Below are 22,688 nucleotides of genomic sequence, written 5' to 3'. Positions count from 1 at the left end.
TGCAATGTGTGACATCATCCGACTGTAGGAGGTATGTCTGCTATAAAGTAAATCCCAACTGATCCCGTTATTTCAGTGCTAAACAGGTTTGTACATACTTAACATTTTCTGAATGTTGCAAAATGCACACACTAGTCCCCATGTCAGTAGCTTTTTTTTTTTTTTTTTTGCAAAACTTATTATTTTTATATGACAAGAGTATAAAAAATAATATATAAAAACTTTAGTTCTATAAATGCACACTTTGACGTTTCAGAAGTTTCTTCTTTATGTCCTTTTAGTGGCATAAATATTCCCACCACATTTTAATACAACAAATTCACCTAAAAAAATAAAACACATATAAAATAAACCTTCTTCTTTTTTTTTTTTTTGTGAAACCTAAAAACTATCATGTTATGCAGGTTAACATTAATAACCTAATCAGAATTGTAATTATATGCCTATCTTTATATGGCATAGTATCAAATACTATCCGATACTCTATACTCTAGATACTCTAATATTAACTGCCTTAAAACTTTTTCCATCTCAAAACAACACAGAGTATAAATATCAATCGGGGTCAAGCTTAAAATAATGCTCAAAATAAAACGCAGAACGAGAATGAATACTTTTCTTTCTGTCTAATTCTTCACTTATTGAAGTCGAAAGAGTTTCATAAGATTATCAATCAATCATTTTTTAAAAATCATTTGCCACAATTGTAAATAATATACTCTTCAATAATAAGTATTAACTGAGTAAAATGTGAAGCAAGGATCAGTGTAAAGTGATTAATCTGTTTAATAAGTGTTAAACAGTTACACATGTCCAGCATTCAAATGTACACAACATTTCCATTACAAAAAAAAAATATATATATTACGCATCACAAAAAAACAACAACAAACAAACAAAACAAAACAAAACACAAGCAAAAATAAACAACAGTGATACGTAATCACGTCAAAGGCAAAGTGTGAAAATTACAGCACTTCAAATGCTTCGGACCACTTCATAAGGAAAAGGCAGGGGGGGGAAAAACAATCAAACACCCTTTTCCACTACATATTACTTCCACTTCCAAATGCATGTTCATAACAGTTTAACTTACAAAAGCAGACATTTATAAAATAGGAAACTGAGTAAGATTTAATGAGCCTTCGAGTACCGACTGCAGTGATAAATGCTACGTAGTGAAGTCACTGGAGACCGCACACTTATAACTGAAAACAATCTGATGCTTGAAATATTTGCGTAATTTAAACTCTCAAGTCGTCTAGTGTGATCTAAATATATTACGTTAAAATATGGGCTGAAGAGGAGAATAGATATGTAAACATCCATCCATCCATCTTCTGTACCGTTTATCCTTCTCAAAGTCACGGGAAACCTGGAGCCCATCCCAGGGAGCATCGGGCAGGAGGCGGGGTACACCCTGGACAGGGTGATATGTAAACATTGTCTTTGAAAAGTAATATCTCATTATGCTTTTCAGATCTGTGGCTTTAACACCACTATATATAAACTTGAAATGTTTTATAGACCTACTGTTTGATCTTGAAATGAACAGATGAGTGAAATTTCGTCGTTATTGCTGAAAGGAACTAACGAGACAGGGATTGTTTTGGGGTTTATTTTCCAGTAACCGTGAAACTTCAGTACTCAAGCAGTACGGAAATGTATAAATCAGAGCATTGTTTCCTTTCCTGTCCAAAAAACTGTAAACATTTTATGTTTTTGTGTGTGGGGGAGGTGTGGGAGGTGTGTGATGGAGGGTTCTAGACACTTCTCAGTGGTGATACGCAGTACTGTTCCAACGATACCAGGATCTGGAAGAAAAGAGAGAGTAGGTCAAATCACATTCACTGTGACTGCTGTCTGTTGTAGTATATGAAGAGCTTGTATTATAAGCATGCATACGCTCCTATGCACTCACTGTACACCTGCTCGTTCATGCAATTATTCAATTGGAAACAGGCCAAGAGCTTCAGTTAATTTTCAAACATCAGAGTGCTGAGATGTTTTTCTGCTCACTACGGTCATAAAGAGTGGTTATTTGAGTTGCCTTAGCCTTCCTGTCAGCATGAGCTGTTCTCTTCTGGCTGCTCTCATTAACAAGGCGTTTCTACCTGCAGAACTGTAGATGTTTTTTATTTTTTTGCTCAATTCTGTGTAGACCGTAAAGACTGTTGTGCATGAAAATCCCAGGAGATCAGAAGTTTCTGAAATACTCCAACCAAACCAGCCTGACTGGCACCAACAACCATGCTACAGTCAGTGTGACTGAGAACTCATTTCCCCTCATGCTGATGTTTGATGTGAACATTACCTAAAGCTCTTGACTTGTATCTGCATGAGTTTATGCATATCGCTGCTGCCACATGATTGGCTGATTGGATAATTGCATGCATATGCAGATTTTTTCTGAACAATCAAGAAATTGAGGTACAGATACATGCTGCATTAATATATCCGGTGGCATCATTGTGCTGTAAATCGATGAGGTTTACCCTGTGGGATTGAAGGATTGATTGACCCCTTGTGATGTCAGAGGACTGGAGGACGAAGACAGAGTGTTGGGAGAAGAGCCACGAGTCGGGCTGTTAGGAGACGAGCTGCTCGACACTGTAGATGAAAAAGTACCACTTATTACTACACTGATCAACTAATATGAACTTTTATATTTGTTCCTATAAATATGTACTTGCAAAAAAAACATCTTACCGCCTCCTGAAGCAAGAGGACTGAATGGTCTGCCAGATGCAGGCTGAAATAAGAAGCAAACTTGTGTTACAGTTTGTATAGATTGAAAAACAACGTCCTTTTTTCAGGTATAATAGCTCTTAATTATAAGTGGCTGTAATCATCTTTTGGTAATCCAGATACTGGATTTCATGGATGATGGAACTGATGAAGGTTGATGGAAAGAATAACATCAGAGCTCTTGAAAAAAACAAACAACAGCTCACCAGTCTGGGATTGTAGTTGTGCGATTTTATAGGCGAGGTGGCGACTGGACAATAGATCCTCTTCTCCTTCTGTCGTCGGTTGCAAAACCACACCCGCACCACTTCCTTTTCCATTGACAGCTGCTCCGAGATCATAGTGATCTCCTCAGAGTTCGGTTTGGGATTCTGAAAAAAGAAGGTGCGCTACTTATGTCGCAAATAAAATCAGTTACGACTTGCCAAAGCCTGAGCCCACGTGTAGAAATCCTGACAATACCACTTAACTATAGGTTGGCATCTAAGCATTTTGGCTTGAGTCAATCAAAATACTCACATCTAAGAAGCGTTTCTCCAGTGTGAGCTTGATGTTGGTCTCAATACTCGTCCTCTTTTTCCTCTTCCTCCCATATCCTTCCATAAGAGGTGGTAAAGTTGCAGGATTAGCCATCGAGTCAGAGGGTGAGTTTTCTGAGAATGGTCAAAGTATGGTAGATGGTTAAAACACTCACAAAAAAAAACAAAAAAAACTGGTAGCAAACATAAATCTTTGTTACTTCTGATATTATATTGGGTCACTCTATATGTATTTGTTTACCTGCATCACTGAGCCACTTCTCCAGCAATGGTTTGAGCTTGCACATGTTCTTGAAACTGAGATTGAGAGCCTCAAAGCGGGAAATTGTGGTTTGACTGAAATCATTTCCATAGAGCTTCCCCATAGCCAAACCCACATCTCCCTGAAAGTAGAACCATCAGATTAACATTTCATTTGATGTCTTTAAACCTTTGGTCCTCTGCCTACTTTTTCATCAAAAATTATTGAGGCTGCGAATAAAATAAAATGCATTCTGAAGCCAGTTCCCCTTCAAGGTAGTTATTGATATCTGTCTGAAAAGTGCTTTTGAATATGTAGGTCATTGCCTGTGTGAAGCCCAGCTTGATGCGCCGTTGTTTGAAAGACTTGGCAAACTGCTCCAGTTCCTCCAGGTCACTTGGCTCGTCTTGCTGCGAAGCACCCACGTGCTTAGGCACTTGTAAGTGAGGCATGTCCAAGTGTGCATCCATGGAGGACCCAGCCAAGCCTGTTCGTCCCATTGCCTGTGCAGATAAAAACTATAGATCAGTTAAATAGATTTTAAGTTCTCAATTTAGTCCATGGGGATGCCCAGCCAGGCGGCATTGTTCTTGTGTTCCGGTTTCTGACACACCTAAGCCAGTTGATTATAAATCTAGGAAGCAAGACCCTGGAGCTACTCTATTATCCTACTTTTGCCTTTTGTCTTAAAAGTAAGCATTTAATTCAGTTGATTTGTGATATTAGAACAGGCTGGAGATGGGGTTCCCGAGGACTGGATTGAGAAACTATAATGATTATAGCAGGGATGTGATGAACTGTTTTGTTTACCTGAGGCGTGAGGGCCAGTCCAGGCTGGTGCTGCAGGAGACTAGGCTGGGTCTGAGAGGGCAAGGACAGGAGATTTGGCTGCAGTAGTGCTACAAGACAAAATAAGGCACAATCAATATAATAAGGCAAACTGCCTTTATCACACTTTACAGCAGGTTCACTATTAGATGATCGATTCTGATTGATTCTATAACAGAACCTTCCGGCTGTAGGGTTTATATCAATGCGCTAATTTGAATACGTTATGATTTCTATAGTAACAGCTTACGCAAGGACTTCCATGGCAGACAATTCTCATAAACAAATTTTTAAAACGTGTGTAATTGTTGATATAGTGATGTTTTCTGTGGGGAGATATTGATATATTTTTGCATTTTTAGGAGCTGTTAATGCTTTGTAACAGTCAGAGGTAAGTTTCTTTACGTTTTCTGACATGAGAAAATCTTGACAATCTCCAATCTTTGTCTTAGAAATAGAAAAATATTTTGATATAGAAAAAAAAGGAGAAGCTGGTGAGGAAATTAATGTGTATAGCGGCCGCTCTGTAAGCGATAATAGGAACTAACTTGTATCAAGGATGTTCCACAACATTTAAATACAATGTTACAAATGGATAAAACGTATGACGTGCCATTTATTAATAAATACAATATTTTAATCAATGGAAAATTGCTATGGGGAGTTTGGGGATTGCTATTATCAGAAAATAATTAACTCTGGGGTGGTATCATTAACTAAGGGCTGACTGGTTTAACCTTACAGGGAATTCTTATTATCTTTATTTTTATTATCTTTATGACTTTTCTTTATCTTATTGGTCAGAAGGTGTTGATTGCAAGGCAAATCGGTTTTGTATTAACACGCTCGTTCTAATATGTTATCGTTTCTATAGTAACGAATCAATCACTAGGATTTGTATGCCGGACATAATCTAAGCCTAATTAACAAATGAATATAAAATGTATAATTGTTGATATGGTGAAGTGTTATGTGAGGAGACATTTATTTGACGTTCATGGAAGTAGTCTCCGGTATCAGCACTCTGTTTGTTTGTTTGTTTTATTAACTCCAAGAAAGAGAGAGAGAAAAAAGAAAAGAACGAGAGGCTGGTGTGGGAACTGGCACGTTTTCACCTTGTGTTTGTTTGTTTTTTTTTGCATCCAGTGACATAGGACCAATGTGTGTTTATAGAAGTTGCTCATTTAAATTGATATAATAATGCGTATTGTTCAGGAAGTATAATGCTATAAATATCTCTAGCTATTGCTATAAATGACTGACCTTGGTGTCCACTCTGAGCCTGGGAGAGGAGGAAAGGCGAAGATGAGGAAAGGTGTGAGCCAGACATGAGGACCAGCTGGGGAAGTGGGTGCAGCGATGGCAACTCCTGAAAACACAATACACAAAAGCGTTCACGATACACCGATCTGTCACCCATAAGCCTATCATAAGAATAACATGTGATTCGGTGTATAATCCATGGTAGGAATGTTCATGGCGTACCCCAGGCAGCTGCCCTGTTGGAGCTGGCGAACCCTGCGTGAGGTGACATGTCTTATGCGACGAGGCCGAGTGAGGGGAATCGTTCAGGTCCTCTGTCTTTATCTAGAAACCAGGAAATACCAAGTTACATTGTGCATCAAAACTGCATCCCAGTTATCCCTACACAAGTAGCAGTGCACTTGATATTCTGCCAGAAGAAACTAATAATTTAATTGGTCACATCCACTTGGTCTTGGGAGAATTTGATTAAACTATGTATTACTACTGTGTATTATGTTTGCGTGTAATAGATTGGATGAAAGTCACATGTACGCTGGTGTCCGTTTGTGTGCGCGTGCGTGTGTGTGTGTGTGTGTTCACACCAAGGCTGTTTGACTTGTTCAACAGGAGAGAGCTTTTGAAAAACATTCCTTCCCTGCCCTCAGGCTAGAGCATATGCAAATGGGAACCTGAGGCTAGTTCCTGTACATGGGACACAGTGCAGTCCTCTGCATAGCATGACATGAGAAAAAGGGCCAGCGTGACTTATACTAATTCAAAGTTAATTATGACTGACATGCATTACATTGCAGTAAAAAAAAAAAAAAGATAAACAAAACATTTACAGAGTTGCCGTTAACATACGTAGGTAGTTTCTTTGACATCCAAACTGACTGATTTACTCTTTAATAAATTATTAACATGTGCATTTACCTGTCTTGTGAAATCAATGCCATTTTGTTCGATTTCTGCAGAAAGAAGGGAACATAATTATACTGAATGTATATAAATATATTTATATATGTATTCTCTCTATAAAACTAGCAATTAACTAGCTTCTCAATTATTGCTGTCTCAGTGGGTCTTTTTGGGCCTTTTGTGCTACGTTAACCATTATGGATGTAGAGTTTTGTCAAGGCCTCTACTGAGTTCAAAGGTTGTTTGGTCCAGGTAATCTGCCCTGATTTGAAATTCAAATAGGGCCGTGTGAGGCTGTGGTTAGCGCATCAGTGCTCGCTCGTCCTCCATTATGGAAATCGGCGCTCCTCCCCGAGCCAAACTTCCAGTATGGAAATGAAGCACCCATGCAAATGGGAATGTATCCATGGCAACCTTTCGCAAGCCCTCATATTTGAATGTTTACAAACCCCCAGGTGCATCGCTGGCTCGTTCTTTCTCTGTTAAAGTCTTTCTCTCTTTCTCTCACATAAACATCGCAGATACCATAGGGCTCAAATAGCGTTTTCTTTTAAAACCTACAATTTTGTACAATTTTGATTAATTAGACCTTCTCAAGAAGTCCAAACTTACTTACTGAATCCGTTATGAAACAAATTGCACTTAACAATAATTAAGTATAAGGGGTTCGTCCTTACTTATTATTCGAGATTACACTATTTAACAGCAGGACAAAACTTGTTTTAAGCCTGTTTGGGAAACTTTTGGAATGAATATGACTATTCTAAGACTGAATATCCTGTTTCTGCATAATTAGCACCCCCCCCCCCCCCCTCAAAGTAGTTATTTTGTGTTATGTTGTAGATTTTGTCATGTACTTTATATATTTGAACATGTTCTACTCTTGTACGTAACAATAATAAAATTGCTCACCATTCAGGTACATGTAACTGCTCTATGTATTCGTTTATGATGGCTTTTGCAGATCTCGATAGTTTACACATTGTAGACTGTTTTCCTGCATTAAATTAGCTCTCTGATGAAATACAGGTTTAGTCTCCTTCAAGGAGCAACAAAGAAATAATAGTGTATATGTTATGTGAGAATTGCAAGCTGGCTGTTCATTCTATTTTTGTGCTATATATCTGAGATATTTGCTAAGACTAGCCCAGGAGGTACTGCTGTAGCAACAACAACAGCCTGTTTAACCAAGTCTGATTCTGCATGTAATAGTTCTTACATATAAACATGTTTTCTGAATATTTAAAATGTGGAATAAGGCCTGTCCTCAGCTTATGATGGAACATACACGTCGGGTTAGGTTTCATTGAACCTTTGAAGTCCTTGATCGTTTGGTAAGAAACTTGAACCAAATATGTAATAATTTGTTAATTTTAGTCGGATTTTAAAAAAGCCTAAAACTATCTATGCTTATAACTATAGCTTTAGTTATAATCATAATTATGATTACAGTATTGCTTATTATCATCATAGTCATTGTTGTTGTTGTTTTTTTTTAAATATAAGTATTATCTTAATTTTATTTCCCATTGTATTTCCCATCATAGTTATAATTATAGTTATACCTTTAGTACAATTATTGTCATAGTCAAAGTCAATTTATAACTTTTGTTATATTAAATATAGCATAGTTATAGTTAATAAACATATAAACACAGATATAGTTATATAAACTTATAAACTTATAAACACAGATATAGTTATAACTATAGTTCTTGTAACACATACCACATATCATTATGATTATGAATTGGTTATTATGATTATATCATTATATAAGTCTTGATGTAATTATATAATTATAGTTTAATGATAGTTGAATGTTTAATTATTGTTTTGTTATGGTTATAGGCAAAGTCAAAGTTATAGTAATACCTTTGTAGTTATTTTAGTCATTAGAATTCTAGTTATAGAATAGATCTAATTCTAGTTATAGTTGTAACTATAATGTATTATAAAGTAGTATTTACCAAGATAATTATAATTATAGTTAAATTCTAGTTATAACTTTAGCATGGTTATTGTCACAGTCAAAATTCGAATTGTAGTAATTGTCATAGTTATAAGATTATTTATAAGCATAGTTATTTTCATAGGTAGAATTATTGTTATGTAATTGGGAAAGTTATTGTCACAGCCAAAGTTATATTTATAGTAAAAGATATTTTCATAGTTATAATTTTGTAGTTATTTTCATAGTTATTTTCATATATTTTCATAGTAATAGTTGGAATTATATTTCCACAGGTAATATTAACTATTATAGTTACAAGATAGTTGTACAAATATTCTTGTTACATAGTTATAATTGTATATTATCGCCTATAACATAGTTAACGTTTGACTACTAAAATTCCACTATAAACAATCTTATGGAGGAAGCAGTATATAAAATGTCATAATAACTCTTTATTACCCTACAAAACCGTGTTATCCTGTTGCTAATGATACAAATATGTTTGCACCTGTGTACAGGTAAAGCCTGAAACTGATATTTAGTGTTACAGGAAACGATGCTACACAAAACAGTCATTTACAATATTGTGCTCTCTCTGAATCCAAGTTCCTCATTTCATACCGTTGTGTTCCGTATGGAGGCAACTATCTCTGTGTCGGTGTGGCCTGAGGGTATGACCGCTTCACTGCAAACAGTCTACCACCCCCATGCACATGCACATGCACACACACACACACACACACACACACATATCCTGGTACACTGCTATGTCCTTGATGAACATCACGCCCCAGAGCTGTACGCATCTCTTTTTATCTTCTCACAGTTTAGGCACTACAAACCTGACTCCACACACCATAAACAGGTTCAGGTAGTCTTAACTTTACACATCTGCACAAATGAACGACTCAGCAGTTTTACTATAGAGGTGGTAGGACATATCTGATGTAGTAGTCACGCTACACAACTACTCTTGATTTATTGGTGGTAAATTGATGAGCTGGTTGTTATTACATCGTGGAAAACACATAACGTAAGTTTATGCAATGAACGATAGTGTTAATCTCCCAACAGAAAGTGTGGTATCGATCATCGAATTAGTGACAGTATTAGGAATAAGAAGGGGGGGGGGGGGGCACAAACAAACAAACACTTGGATTAATGTACGTCAGTCGAGAATGTCAATAAGGGTTTTGCACAGACCTGCCTGAGAAAAAGACCATGACAGCCTAGACAAAGAGCAGAACTCACTGGTCAAAACCACAAACGGCTCTGATGAGAGACACAAGGAAGCTCGTGTCTTTCTTGTGAAAACACCTCGACCAATGGGAGAGGCACATCAACAAATAAAGTTGAAACGGATTACAAATAAAGCACTAAAAACTCATTAATAAAGCATTAAAAGCACTAAGTAAGCATTGATACGATAACAAACAAACGAACAATCTCATTTACATTTACTTTACATTCACTCCTGTCCATTTAATGACAATGAAATTCAGTAACTTTAGGGTTTCTTCAATTTCAAAAAGCACTTTGACCCAAAATAAGAAATTAACAATTACTATATAGCACCTGGAACATTCAGTGCTTTGATGCCAAACATGGAAACGGTTAGTTTAAGTTGCAATTGTGCTTCCTAAGCTAATCAAATGCATTCTGTTGTATGAAAATGTTATGTTTTGATATACTGACATCAACTCTGCAGCGCTTTATAATCCTGTAAAAACTTAAACCTGTAGCCCATTATAATATAAAACAAGTGAACAATTTCCTTCTGACTATTTTACTTTCTTCTATTGAACAGTTTCCCCGTTGTCAAGAGTGCAACATGTTGTAAAAGTGTGTCGACGGATTATATTTTTCCCCTCGCAAAATTTCACAGTGAAATTCCATCAAACTCAAAATAAAGGTCTAGCTCATTCCTCGTAACTGATGAATAGCTTCTTACCTGTGTGATCATGCTGAGGATTCCTCTGTTCGACAGCCTCTGTGCTCATCTTAATATCTGTAATGATAAATATAGCTGATTTTCCTACTTTATGCGCACACTGGGCCAATTCATGGCCCGGTCAGGAAAATGAACTTGAGGTTTTATTCTAATGGGTCCGACTTTGAAAAGGTCTCCTTTATGTAAAGGGCTTGTTGTAATATTCATAAGGGCTGAGGGGATCCCTGCTCAGCCTCCAACCTCCAGCCGCCAGTCGCTCAGGCCCTCCTCCATAATCTCTTCTAGTCAAAACCATTTAAGTGGGTCAATATGCTGTGCAAGCAAGAGACCACGCAAAGAGATATGATTCTGCAAAACGGTTACAGACGTGAACTACAGAGAAGAGACGAGAGAGTCTGTCTGCAAGGAATTTCAATTTAAAGTACTCACCTTCAAAAACAAAGAGGAGATTCTGACTTCTTCTACAATCCTGAGTCGGTCATGAATGAAAGAAGGAGCAAGATGCACACAGGAGGTTACGGAGAAACTTCAACATTTGGCACAAGTGGGTTCGGGGAGAAGTATTCACCTTTTTCACGATCCCACACAAGCTGATAGACAGGCGATTTGCATAAGGCCCACAGTGCGTCCTATCCAGACGCACTCTTTTTGCATAAAACAACACAGAGGGAGACGACAAACTGCAAAAGCTCAGGTGAGTGAGTGAGTCTGTGTGTGTGTGTGTGTGTGCGTGTGTGTGCGCGTGTATGCGTGTGTCACTTCTCAAACCTGAAATGTGTCTGTTTCTTGCCTGCAGTGTTTATATTGACACAAAAGCATGCTTGTAAAGGTTTAAAGGGGTGATAAGGTAGCGATCTTGAAAATGACTGAAGTCCACTATGGCGTTCAGTATAAAATAGGAAAAAGTTCTCATCTTATTTAATGATTCGAACATGTTGGTGTGTTTTATTAAATTGCCAATAATGATTTAATCTGATAATAAACTAATAAACTATTAATCTGCTTAAACTGCTTGTTTTTCTTCCACCTACTACTTTTACTCACTACACTTCAAAAGAAAAATCTTCATTTCTCTCTAATCATATATTTACAAGGTAATCATGTGACTTTTGAACCTTTTTAACAACTTTACTTGATGTGACACTAAGAATACGACCCAATACAATTCGCATTTATCACAGCAGTTTGTATCGTGGCAGCTAGCTATTAGCATTCAACTAATTTAACACAAATACCACAAAGCTAGCATGATGATAAAGAAATTCATCGAATCCTAATCGTCAGCTCTCACAATGCAAACTGCCTTGATAAATCCAAAGTGTAACTAGCAATAGCCTTATTCCTAATCTTAAACAAGTTAGCTAGCTGACTTTTAGCTAGCTCGATAGTATTAGCAGAAGTTATTATCTTGCTAGCTAACATTTGAGAGATGAGGAGTAAAGCTGTTTTTTCTCCAACCCACTGACGTGACACAAAACGTGCATTTTGATTGATTTGACAAGTTCAGAAAGGTGAAGACCTTTTAGCCACAAATGTATCATGTAACCAGCTAGCTTTCAAACTGGAACTTGCACTAATCTGTTAACAATGTTTGTCACATGACAGTTTATATGTGCCACAAATGATGAAAAACTACAATTTTGACCAAACTTTGACCAGGTTTTTCTGCTTATAACATACTTTGACCCCAGTGCTTTAAGAAAAAAATGTATAAATTATCTTATACACTGATCAGTCATAACATTAAAACCACCTGCCTATTTTGTGTAGGTCCTCCTTGTGCCGCCAAAACAGCTCTGATCCGTCGAGGCGAGGACGCCACAAGACCTCTGAAGGTGTGCTGTGGTATCTAGAACCAAGACGTTAGAAGCAGATCCTTTAAGTCCTGTAAGTTGTGAGGTGGGGCCTCCATGGATCGGACTTGTTTGTCCGGCACTTCCACAGACGCTCGATCGGATTGAGATCTACCGTTTTGGAGATGCTCTGACCCAGTTGTCCAGCCATCACAATTTGGCCCTTGTCAAAGTTGCTCAGATCCCCACTCTTGCACTTTTTACCTGCTTCCAACACATCAACTTTGAGAACTGACTGTTCACTTGCTTGCCTAATATATCCCACCCTTTGACAGGTGCCGTTGTAACTACAGGAAATCAGTGTTATTCACTTCACCTGCCAGTGGTTTTAATGTAATGGCTGATCCGTGTATATTGAATTTCACAATTTGCCTAGGGTTTTTGAAAAGATTAGGTTTTAGCGCTTCACCCATTTTGTAGTCAATTTAAGACTGGCATTGTAATGGGCTCAACAGTACATTTCTAGAATTTCTAAGTTTTGAACACATGTCACTAGAACATAACCTTAACCACTGTATCATGGTTTGTTATAGAAGGATATTAGTGCATAAGAACTGTTGCTGTAATCATAAAGGCTGTCCTGTACTCATCACACTCATACTGAATTTCCTTTCAACACACTTCGTACTGTTTGTTTTACTCTTCTACATCTTAATATTGTAATAATTTATACAACCCCAATTCCAAAAAAGTTGGGACAGTATGTAAAACGCTAATAGAAACAAAGAGGAGTGATTTGTAAATGTACTTTGACTTGTATTTAAGCAAAAAAAAAAAGCATATTTGATGTTCCACCTAATCAACTGCATAGTTTTTTTGAAGATGGAAGTTGAAATAAGAAGGTGATGTGAAACAGGTGAGGTAATCATCTAATCATAGTATATAAGGAGCCTCGAAAAAAAGTCCTAGTCCTTCAAGAGCAAGGATGGGTCGAGACTTGCCGATCTGTCAACAGATGCATCAGTGAATAATCCGACACTTTGAGAACAACATTCCAACAAATTGGTAGGATTTTGGGCGTTTCACCTTCTACAGTGCACAATATAATTAAAAGATTCAAGGAATCCGGTCAAACCTCGGTGCATAAAGGGCGAGGCTGAAAACCACTTCTGAATGCATGTGATCTCTGATCCTTCAGAGGTCAATGTCTTAAAAACATGAGTTTGTGACGGATATCCTGACATGGGCTCGGGAAAACTTTCGTAAACCTTTGTTAGTCAACGCAATTCGCCGCTACATCCACAGATGCAAGTTAAGGCTTTACTAAGCAAAGCAGAAGCCATACATCAACACTGTGCAGAAGCACCGCCGACTCTGGTCTCTCTGGACTCGGTCTTATCTGAGATGGACAGTAGCACAGTGGAATCATGTTTCAAATAGTTTTTGGATAAAACAGCCATCGTGTTCTCCAGGCCAAAGAGGGAAAGGACCATCCAAGCTTTTATCAGCGTCAGGTCCAAAAGCCAGCATCTGTCATGGTATGAGGGTTTGTCAGTGCCCATGGCATGGGGGTAACTCACACATCTGTGAGAGCACCATTAATGCAGAAAGATATGTACACATTCTGAAGCAACATACGCTGCCATCCAGAGCAGGACAACACCAAATACCACATTCTGCCCGGATTACAAGCGCATGGTTGTGGAAGCAGAGAGTGCGGGTGCTAGCGTGACCTGCCTGCAGTCCTGACCTATCTCTGTCTCCAACTGAGAACATGTGGTGCATTATAAAGCGCAAAATAAGGCAACAATGGCCCCGTACAGTTGCGCAGCCAAAGAAATGCTTTCCACTTGCTAAAGTTAACCAAATGGTGTCTTCAGCGCCCAAACGCCTAATAAGTGTTGTTAAAAGAAAAGCTGATGTTGCACAGAGGTAAACAATCGACTGTCCCAACTTTTTTGGAGAGTGTTGCAGTCATCAGATTTGAAATGAGTGTATATTTTCAAAATTCAATTCAATTCACAAATTAAAAAACATCAAATAATGTTAGTAATGTGTTTTCGTTATCGTACAGGGTGAATTGAATTTTCAAACGACTCCTTTTGTTTGTTTGTTTTTTTGCATTTTCCATACTGTCCCAACTTTTTCGGAATTGGAGTTGTATATCTACTATCGAGTCAGAAGATTACTGGTTACACGTTTCGGTTTGGCTCCTCTCAAGGTTTCCTCCTCGTGTCTTTCCTTGCCACTGTCACGTCTGGATTGATTCTGTCTACATCCAGATTTCTGCATCGTGTGTTGTTTTCTGTATTGTTAAAAGCGCTATACTTAAACATTTTAATAAAAGAATCGTACAAAATAATGTAATCATTTCTTAATTTTTCCCCTCCTCTCAAATATAGGGAACTGTACAAAGAAAAAAAGATTGAGTTTTCATTAAAAAAAAAAATTCTTATTATTATTTTTTATTTGTTTTAAATGCTCAGACTCAAGTATTTAAATAGCACTGAATAGATGTAAAGAGCAGGTGCAAAGCTCACAAGACACTTATCAAGTCACACAATGAACATCAGCTTCCATTGTAGCTTCTTTGTGACTTTTGTCCTGGTTATGATACTTTGTTTGAACAGGACATCCTGATAAGTGAGCTCACGCCTGAGGCTTACTCCCCCAATCTCTGTGTGCACTGTGTTACACAAATAACACTAGAGGGCAGAGTTCTAATGTAAAACATAACGGAGGAAAACAAACCTAATATGAAGGGAAATGTAGGCAAGAATTCAAGCATCCTGTCACACTGTATGATGTGGAATTTATTTAATCACTTAATCACTCAAAACTTAAAGTATGAAAGAATGAAAAAAAACCCCCAAAACCCCCACAACAGAAGACATCTGAATCAAATCACACAGATTTGGGTTACTTATGGTAAATTAACACTTTCAACCAAGGAACCAAAGTGGGAAAACATTAGCTGCTGTAATGCTAACTCTCAAAACGTAGATATAATAATAACAATAATAATAATAATAATAATAATAATAATAATAATAATAATAATAATAACACATCTAAAGCTGTTGCTACATACTGTACAGTTTGTGTTTATTGAGGCAGTTTGTATTTCGACTCCTAGCTAATAACAGCTAGTTATCATCCACAGCTTAATTTCTGTTAATCTAGCTGAATGTTAATAGCTAGCAAACTGCTGAGATAACTAGAAAGTGTAGGTATCAGACAGAAAACAGTAAGGCATGTCAGATCTCGTTCTTGCTTTCAAGGAACTCTTTGAAGCGAAATTCTAATAATAATAATAATAATAATAATAATAATAATAATAATAATAATGATAATAAAGGCACCTTATGATTAAAGAGAGCTGTTGTGACATTGGGAAATGTAGTGAACAGAACTTAGTAGAATGTAGAACGGCACTTTCTTCGTTTGAAATGTAGTGAGTACAGCAATCAGCCATGACATTAAAACCACTGTCAGGGGAAGTGAATAACATTGATTCATTTGTTAGGGGGGGATATATTAGGCAGCAACTTAGTTCTCAAAGTTGATGTGTTGGAAGCGGAAAAAATGGGCAAGTGTAAGGATCATGACAAAGAGTTCAAGGTGTTGACTCGGCCTCCAAACTCCCCAGATCTCAATCCGATCGAGCGTCTGCCGGACGTGCCGGACAAACAAGTCCGATCCACAGAGGTGCCACCTTGCAACTTACAGGACTTAAAGGATCTACTGCTAACGTCTTGGTTCCAGATACCACAGCACACCTTCGGAGGTCTCGTGGAGTCCATGAATCGAGCTGTTTTGGTGGCACACTTTACCTAGCAGTCAGAGCTACTGTTACAACCAATCATAATCAAGAATTAAACAGCACTGTGATAAGAACTATAATAACTATATGAAAGTTTGATAGTGGTTGATTGTAACATCATTAAAATATATATTTATAAAATAATTGTGTAATCCAGACTATGTTTTACAGAACAAAACCACAGACACAGATGATGTTAACATACTGAAATATAAAGTTTATTATTATTTTTTTTTATCTTAATTTACACTGGCATACGTAATTAGTTATACATGTTTAAATCATCCTCACATCTGGCTTGTTGTAAAAGAAAAGCCAAACCGGATGGAACATGCTTTAAAAGTCATATCCACAACACTGTAAGACTGTAAGTGTAAGTCATCATATCCAGCATGGAAGAGAAACCTGAGCATATGCATTTTCAGATCACAAGCGACCAATCATTTTGTGCATAAAAACAAACATGTAAACACATACCTTTCTATATATGAAAATATTGAACACAGTTCAAATCCTGGAACAGTGCCATACTGTGGTGCAATCTGTTAGGATAGATTCCTAAATTTAAAAAAAAAAAAAAAATGTCCCAAACATGATAACAATATTGCATTGTGTAAAAGGTTCATCTGCCCACCGTAGCGTACGCGTTCATAGTAATGAGGTTATTGAAATGGAAATGAGATAATTAGTCAGGGTTATGGTGAGTGTGAGCAGCACATTTGGCATCACTTGAATATAATTAGCAATAAATACACAACACACAAAAACGTGCCTTAGCTGCCAGCATGGCTCTTGTTTTGTTCGTAAGACTGAACATGTTTCACGGCTAAACCTTCGAACAGGGCTGCGAGTTTCTAGCGGTCACAGTTATCTTAGAGTTTGTGTGTAAATTACGACAAGAAATAGTTGTCAAAATGACAAAATGAGAACTCTTGTACCTTTAAAATGTAACAATGCTTCTGATCTACATGTAGATAAAGCAAAAAAAAAAATCATAATAAAAATATCGCACAACGTGTAACATAATGCAGATACAGGTCAAGAGCTTTTTTTTTTGCTGAGTCTATACCAACTTTAGCCTCGGATTCCTGTTCTTGGCTGACAGGACGGGAACCTGATGAGGTTTTCTGCTGTTGTAGCCCATCTGCCTCAAGGTTTGATGTGGTGTGTGGTCCGAGACGCTTTTCTGCTCACCTTGATTGTAAAGAATGGTTATTTGAGTTACTGTAGCCTGTAACCTTTGCGTCAGCTCGAACGAGTTTGGGCAATCTCCTCTGATCTCTCGCTCTCATCAACAAAGCCACCATTTTGTTGAAAGTGTAGAGGCTGTTGTGCTTGAAAGTCCCAGGAGTTTCTGAAACACTCAGACCAGCAGTCTCCTACCGGCAACCATGCCATAATCAATGTCACAGAGATCTCATTTCCCTTCATTCTGAACACGAACAGAAGCTCTTGACCTGGATCTGCACGAGAGTATGTATCGCGTAACTGTAAAAAATTTATGTTCCTAATACAGTGAGCCATGAGTGTTTAACACAAGTAATATACACAAAATAAAAAAGACTACCGTAGACCAATAATAAATTCTACTATACATGTTCTTCCCATTACAGACAACGAAAGTTACTAATAAATGTTAACACAAAATAATGTGATGTTTACAATGTCAACAATGAATTCCTGCAGAATCCAAGCAAACGCCTCTTTCCCAGGCGAGAATGTAACCTACACGCCTAACCTATCGGTCATGTGACTTTCTGCCTCGAGGCTACTCTGTAGTGAGAGCGGAAATAAACGTAACGACCTGGCTTGATCGCTCAAGTGAAAATATCTCTCCTTTAAGGCAAACCTGAAGATACTGGAGTCTGGAGCTGTGATGATAATACGAATCCTCCTGAATAAAGAAAAGTTAAAGTAACACTTCGGAACCATTTTACTATTAAGTTCTATCTGAAGGCACCTCATTGCTACCCAGCTTAATTTTTTTCCAGACAAAGGTTGAACCTTTAGCGTAACACTCATATTCGGTACATTATTAGTGATCCGTATACAGTGGCGCCGTTAGCTCTCTTCGTCCCACATGCACAGCTGCTTGCGTGACGTGTAGAAGTCGAAGCGGTAAGCCTTGCTGCAGCTCCTGATCCCGCACTTGTACGGGCTCGGGCCGTGGCCACGGCAGTATTTCAGCATGCACGGGTACCACTCCAGCCTCAGGGTGTAGCTACACGAACACGGCTGCCACAGATCCGTGGTAGCGCTGCAACTCGGCAGGCCTGCACTCTCGACGTTCTGGGGGAAGACTTTGAATATGGAGGCGTCCACACCTGCACAGAGATTTTATGATATTCTCAAAAAAATGACAGCGAGTGAACCGTAGACGCGTTTTTGGAAGGAATCTCCAGTGCCAGTGGTAAAGCTGTAACTTTCTTTATGTTTACCAACACAGGAAGTCCTTCAGGACAGGTCTTGTGTTTCCAAACATGTAACAACCAATGGATTACGAAGTATGATGTGTTCGCTATGCTATAAGAGAGAAAAAAAATCATGTTTATATCGAAAATATGATTTTAAAATGAGGTTACCCATTCAAGTATAAATCGTAGTAGTACACCAACTACCCAGTGGAACATCATTTGACATTCAGCTGGTCAGAAATCACATACTGGCACCTTGAAGTGAAATCCAATCAAATCATGAGGCCCCTAGAGATCCACCTCAGTAAAACATTTCAGCATTTTCTTTCACGTTTTCCATTAGTTTTCATTCAGTGATAGCCACTGGTGTATGAAAAAGCATTATGCATTATTCATTATGGCACCTTCAACACAATACACAATCCATTTATTAGTACAGGTTTTTAATAAGGGAGTGCCTTCCATATAGCAAACACGAACCCTTTTCTAGCCAGTATTTGACGTCCTGCTCCCGTGTGTAGATGAAGTCTTGGGCGTCGCGGCACATGCTGCGGATATGGGAGCTGAGGGGCCAGGATAGAGTCAGATTCACTGCCATGTTCATGCTCATCCGCTCAAGAGCACGCTTCTCCTCGGCAGTCCGCACCACATGCGGGTTTTTCTACAAGGTTCAATCAGTAACATAGCATTTTAGGGTATTTGTTTGGCTCTACCAAAATAGAATAGACTAACCAAAAATTAAAGTTAACATTAAAAAAACAAAAAAAACACCTAATACCCACCAATTTGTTGTTAAGCTAATGGCTAATTATCCTTAATCATAATAGGTGGGATTGACTCTTTTAGTGTATCAGTTCGATCCATGTCTGACCTGTCTCAGTCTGACCATGGCCTCACTTGGGATGATCTCTCCATGTTCTAGCCTGCTGATGAAACACAGGCCCTGGTACTGTGTCTGGCCCCGCTCCGGTTCCCCCAGCACCAGCGCCCGCAGGATCTTCACATGCTGAGAAAATACACAATAACTGTCAAGAATCAACAAAGCAACATGGACTGATAGTTCAAATGTCCTCACGCTGGTCCATAAAAATGTCAATCAAGTCATGGCAATCTATAGCTGTAGGCCGTCGTTTACATGGTGTTGGGAGACTGAAAGCTGTTTGTAGACATTTGTGAAAAAATAACAGCAATAGATCTGACTGACATATTCCGCCCAGTAGGCTGTTCGTGGAGGAATCATTAGCTTGCCAAGAGTCCATCACAGCACTGTCATCTCAGTCGGATTTTAATTTAGGGAACGCAAATACAGTGGTTCAACTAATGATGTTTAAACTGGCACACGAACAATTCAAATAATGTGCAAAGAAGAGGGGCAGAAATCCTAAGCAGAATATAAAGCAGAAACTTTTCTCAGTCCACACTTGTCTCAGTGCTGGTTAGAGCGGTATCACACCTGTCGCCACGTCTAAAGCAGAAGATACTTTTAGTTGAACAAGTAGTCTCCGACCGCTTATTTTGGTCGATTGCGATGCTCTCTCCAAACGAACCACACTGAGGAGGCAACTACACCAGGTTTATGATTCAAACAGATTAATCAGTGCATATGTGAAAGTTTTCCTGTCAGAAACTAGTGTACAGAAAATGCATACACGTCAGCCAATCAGATTACAGCCACCAAGATCCTGAAGCCTGTGGCCAGCTAAGTGTACAGTAAGTATCAGATTCTCTCTTGTATGTGGGCGGAGCTTTTGAGTCTAAAACTAACATGAACATGAAGTTGCAGACAATCGAGGGCTCAAAGATGAACAGCTGACTAGGAAACATGAAACTCAAACCTAACCTCCTTCTCTGACCCCAGGGCTCCAGCTGCCCTACAGACCCCACATTTTGTGGGGTGCAGACTAGCAAGCTCATTTATGTGGAATACCGAGTGCACTTTGAAGCTTTAACAGTCTGCACAAGTTGCTTTTTCATTAGTGACCAAAAGTGCTACCTTCTTCCTAAATCCAGCAAGCAGCCAGCTTTCAAGGCAAAGTAGCAGGAGCCAATAGGAGCAAGTGTAATTAAGAGAGGTGACATTCTTTAGAGCCTTAAGAAATAATATTGAACCTTTTAGCTTTTAAGAAAGGGGGCAGAGGTACTAAAAAGGGTAATGTTCAAGCTCAACCCATGCTGGAGCTCTCGCTAAGGAAACAGTCACGGAGAAGAATTTGACCCCTGGTGCCAGACTACTGGCTGCTGGGGTGAAGGATAGTAACTAATATTGCCTATTCAGAGCGTCACTGGTACACACTCAAATGGCAGCTCTGGTAGGAGCAGAAGCATTTAATAGTCAAGAGAAAGAACAAGAAGTAGAAAAACACTGTATGGTTAAAGAATACCACTAGGCACAATAAACAAGATAGGATAAAGCCAACACGCGCAAAAGCAGGGAAATCAATCTGTTTTTGTTTCTGCGATTGTGTAAAAACAAAAGAACGTGATTAGATGAGCGGGTCTTGCACAAAATATGAGATAACAGCATGAGTAAAGCTTTTACCGACTGATCTGAGCACCCAACAGTTTTACTTTGAAAATGACACTAAACACTTCGAACTTTTGTTTGCTAGTGGTTAGCAGTTTTTACGCATGGTTTTAAAGTGACACCAGGTTGCTTTTGTCAGATTTGGCAGCCCTGCTACTGATGAAATGTGATCACAATGGTCAGTGGGGACACATTCAAAACAAATGAAAATACCAGGTGTGAACAGATATTGGTCTCAGATTGCCAGACATGGAAATTAATGCCAAGTCTTAAAAGGGCCTGAGGTGCATACTCCAAATTCTCGACTAATAAATAGTACACATATAAAGCACTGAAATGGCTGAAGAGTTTTTCCTATACCACAAGGCAAGGACCGTATGGCAGGCAATGAACTGTGCATATATAGTACTTCCATAAATGGCATGGATTACGTTTGATTAAATGATCGTTCCATGGATATTCAGAGTCCTTAATTATGTGGCATGAGCTCATCTCTGTGTCTTATTGCAAATGGATGGCATGACGTTTTATCTCAACACAACCTCAAGTGGTAGAACATGCCACTATTGTATCAGCCACCTGCTCTCACATGTGCCACACCAGCTTGAGTCACAAGTTCAACCTGACACCTGACCTAGGAAAAAACGTCAAATTTGAATTAGTGTGTGCAAAAAGCCTAATGTAACACCTAGATGAGTAATGCATGTGGTAAATGGGTTTTTTTTTACTAATTGACCCAACTAATTTGACTGAGCTTGACTGACACTTCACTATATACAGGCAGTTTAGCTAGTGGCATAGAACCTTGTGGATGTTTTCTGTTCTCTCAAGAATACAGGTATACCTTCACCACCATTTCTTGCTCTGAAATGACTTGGCTGCGGTGCTCTGCCATACCATAACTATTACGATTACTATTAATAATATAACTATTTTCCTGCAGTCGCTGAATGAACCAGATGAGAAGCACATGCATGGAGGTATTGGAGGCCAACTGAGTTGTTCAGCAGAGAAGAAAAGACACTCTGTTCCAGAACAGCTTGGGGATATATGATATCAGCTCCAGCTGATGTGCCAAAAAATGTACCAAAATGTACTGGCAGTATCAGAGACGCTCTGTAAGGTGGACGGTGGAGATGTGTCATCCTGGAGAGAAGTACCAGTGGACTCTGAGTTGCAGATGGGGTGGGGGGGGGGGGGGGGGATGGGATGACTCAACTGGTTGAAAATCACTAAATACAATGATTTGTCAGACATATCAGATGAAATGGGACTGTCGTAGTAAGTGTGAATGATCCTGAGCCTGAATTTTACTGCCAAAGGTATGCCGATAATGTCCCAGGTTTTGAGTGTCAAAGTTTAATATACATTACCAACCTCACTGTCCAAAAAAGGTATTGTACATGTACGGTGTAATAAAAAAATGCTACTTTAATATAAATATATATCAGAGTATTATATATAATAATATATTAATACTATGTGATCATATACTTTTATGGTCACTTTATTGTTATTTTCAGTATCTCTACATTTTTATTTTCTACTTTCTTTTTTTGTTTGCAAGCTTTTCTGAGATGCATTTAATGTATGAACGGTGCTTTATAATACATACTAATTGTGTATTATTATTATTATTATTATTATTAGTAGTAGTAGTAGTAGTAGAAGTAGTAGTAGTAATACCCTGCTGAATAAAACAATAGA

The 22,688-nt window shown here is 38.3% G+C and overlaps 2 protein-coding genes across 3 annotated transcripts in view; both read right to left on the bottom strand.

Moving 5' to 3' along the window:
• Nucleotides 1-768: 768 nt before the first annotated feature.
• pou2f3 (POU class 2 homeobox 3) lies at nt 769-11,003 on the bottom strand. Of its 2 annotated transcripts, XM_017460591.3 has the most exons (13): nt 10,857-11,003; nt 10,428-10,484; nt 6,535-6,569; nt 5,842-5,943; nt 5,620-5,725; nt 4,339-4,427; nt 3,855-4,031; nt 3,529-3,670; nt 3,268-3,401; nt 2,955-3,119; nt 2,710-2,752; nt 2,496-2,610; nt 769-1,814 (listed from the first exon to the last, which is right to left on the bottom strand). In XM_017460591.3, exons 2-13 carry the CDS (start codon nt 10,474-10,476, stop codon nt 1,775-1,777), a joined length of 1,197 nt encoding a protein of 398 aa, XP_017316080.1. In that variant the 5' UTR covers nt 10,477-10,484; nt 10,857-11,003; the 3' UTR covers nt 769-1,774. The 2 variants fall into 2 exon arrangements, with proteins under 2 accessions (XP_017316080.1, XP_017316081.1); XM_017460592.3 differs by lacking the exon at nt 10,857-11,003 and having other exon boundaries at nt 10,428-10,712.
• Nucleotides 11,004-16,239: 5,236 nt separating this feature from the next.
• The window catches only part of oafb (OAF homolog b (Drosophila)), a 7,561-nt gene continuing 1,112 nt past the window's right edge, over nt 16,240-22,688 (bottom strand). Inside the window, exons 2-4 of the mRNA XM_017460594.3 lie at nt 19,329-19,463; nt 18,938-19,118; nt 16,240-18,367 (exon numbers count right to left, since the gene is read on the bottom strand). Of these exons, the coding sequence (XP_017316083.1) occupies nt 18,105-18,367; nt 18,938-19,118; nt 19,329-19,463 (579 nt within the window). The 3' untranslated portion in view covers nt 16,240-18,104. The remainder of the gene's footprint in view (nt 18,368-18,937; nt 19,119-19,328; nt 19,464-22,688) is intronic.

This window comes from Ictalurus punctatus, chromosome 28, assembly GCF_001660625.3.
Source record: "Ictalurus punctatus breed USDA103 chromosome 28, Coco_2.0, whole genome shotgun sequence".
Lineage (NCBI taxonomy): Eukaryota > Metazoa > Chordata > Actinopteri > Siluriformes > Ictaluridae > Ictalurus > Ictalurus punctatus.
This window is presented reverse-complemented; position numbering and strand designations above follow the sequence as displayed.